General features: G+C 36.5%; 1 protein-coding gene across 1 annotated transcript in view; it reads left to right on the top strand.

Moving 5' to 3' along the window:
- LOC122356184 (ubiquitin carboxyl-terminal hydrolase MINDY-1-like) overlaps positions 1-2,076 on the top strand; it is an 18,780-nt gene that overhangs the window by 2,899 nt on the left and 13,805 nt on the right. The window contains exons 4-5 of the mRNA XM_043254682.1: positions 405-462; positions 1,668-1,732. Of these exons, the coding sequence (XP_043110617.1) occupies positions 405-462; positions 1,668-1,732 (123 nt within the window). The remainder of the gene's footprint in view (positions 1-404; positions 463-1,667; positions 1,733-2,076) is intronic.

The following is a 2,076-nucleotide window of genomic DNA, read 5'->3' as shown; positions in this document are numbered from 1 at the left end:
ACAGTATATATTTTGTAAATATTTACAATAAAATATTTACAATAAAATAGTTTATATTTTATATTGCTTAAATAATTTTCACATATAAGTCAAACATATTTTTGTGATCATATATACCAGTGTTTAGCTGAATAAATCTTTCTGACTTGTCCCTGACCTAGTAATAGTCTCTTGACTTTCCTTATCTGTTCCTGTGTGTTACTGTATAAACACTATTTCTGGTTACACTAATATACTGATAACAAATAAAAAAAAAAGTGTTGTGAAATACAAGAAAAAAATGTAGACAAGGGTGTGCCTTGACTAAAAGCAGAAGTATTTGTTTGTGACTTTTTTTGTGCACGTACTTTAAATGATTATGTAGGTAAAAGATGAAGTGTCTGAAGTCTGTGTCTATTCTTCAGGTGAAGTTGCCGGCGCAGACAGAAGTGGTCACCACTGAAGAGCTGATGTCTCACCTTGGTAGGATATCTTAGAGCCGTGGACAAGCATTACCAGTTTTGATACGTTACATTAAATTACATTAAAACGCAAAGTGCACACAGCAGCACATGTATATCGTGGTAATGGACTGTAGTAAGTTAAAGAGCTCTAGTGTTGCACCGCAGAAAACTTTATGGTTGGAAACAGATGGCTGATGTGACTTGAGAAGGAGGGGGTGTGGTTATTGTGTGAAAACATTTGTGTTTCAGTACCATTAATGGCACCCCAATCACGGATTATACCATTTAGTGTCTGCTCTTTGTGTAAGTAGTCGTTTAGAAGACGCTTTTAGGTTAAGTGCCTCACTCGACGACACAATGGTAACACTTTCTGACCTCTTACTAGTCCGGATGTTTAAAGTAATAGTTCACCCAAAAATGGAAATGTGACCTGAAATGTTTGTCGGAGACGTTTAGTATTACATTAGCTAACCGATGCAGTGAATTCACACCCTTCTGCAATGAATGGGTGCCGTCAGAAGGAGAGTCCTAATGACGTTTCGTGAAGCTAAATGCTATGCATTTGTATGAAATAAATCCATCATTAAGGTGTTTTTAGGCCAAAATACAAATCTATAACCGTGCTTCCTCCAGTGGAAAAGTTATTGATGGATTTGTTTATTACAAACATTTTGCTTCAACTGAGCTTTTTGGACTCTCATTCTGACGGCACCCATCCACTGCAAAGGATCTATTCTCTACATCTGTTACATCTGACAAGTCAATTTTCAGCAGATGTTCGTATTTGGGTGAATTATACCACTCTTGATCAGCTATGGGTGTAGGTTTTCTTTTACAGTGTCTCTAAAATGTATTTGGAAACGTTTGCACATCGAAGTCACAAACATAAATGTCATTGCATTGCATTACATAACAATTTTTTTTTATTTTTTTATTTTTTATTTCTATTAACCAACTGGTGTCATTGTCCTAGTATTTATATTTCTTTTAAACAATGACATTTTAATTGTGGCTTAAGTGTCCAAATATTTTTGGAGCCACCGTATATCACCTCTTATTAGGTCTCAGCTAGAAAGATGAACATGTGATGAGGAGATAAACCAGAAGTGCTTCCACAAACAATACAAACGTGTTTGACATGAAAAGGCGACACTTCTCAAATCACACAACCTTTGACAGAAAGCTGAAGTGTTTTAGCCTAAGCTTAACTTTTTCTTGTGCTAGGTGAATGTGTGCTGAACATCAAACCGCCGGAGAAAGCAGAAGGCATGGAGCTCAATTTCCAGCAGGTAAAGCTTAGCGTGGGGGCACCATTATAACAGACTCGTGCTGCACATGTCTAGTGAATATAATTAACATGTTAAGCAGACGGGCTGCGCAGGAAACCACAGAACCAAAAGACATATGCAATCAGTGAATGAGGCCTTCAATCTTTGAATGAAGGCTTGTGATGTCTTCATTAACAATTCCAACAATTACAATGTGTGTTTGTGCTTATAGATGCACAAATGAAAGCCTCTTTTTGTTCATGTGCCCTTGCTGTTCCTTTTTGCTCACGACTGAAAATAAACGTATTTGATGGAATAATTCAGGCTCATGCAAGATATTTTTCACATTTAGTTGCTATTTTTTT

The sequence above is a fragment of the Puntigrus tetrazona genome, chromosome 13 (genome assembly GCF_018831695.1).
Source record: "Puntigrus tetrazona isolate hp1 chromosome 13, ASM1883169v1, whole genome shotgun sequence".
Lineage (NCBI taxonomy): Eukaryota > Metazoa > Chordata > Actinopteri > Cypriniformes > Cyprinidae > Puntigrus > Puntigrus tetrazona.
Note: the sequence above shows the minus strand (reverse complement) of the source record. Positions and strands in the feature narration are given on the sequence as shown.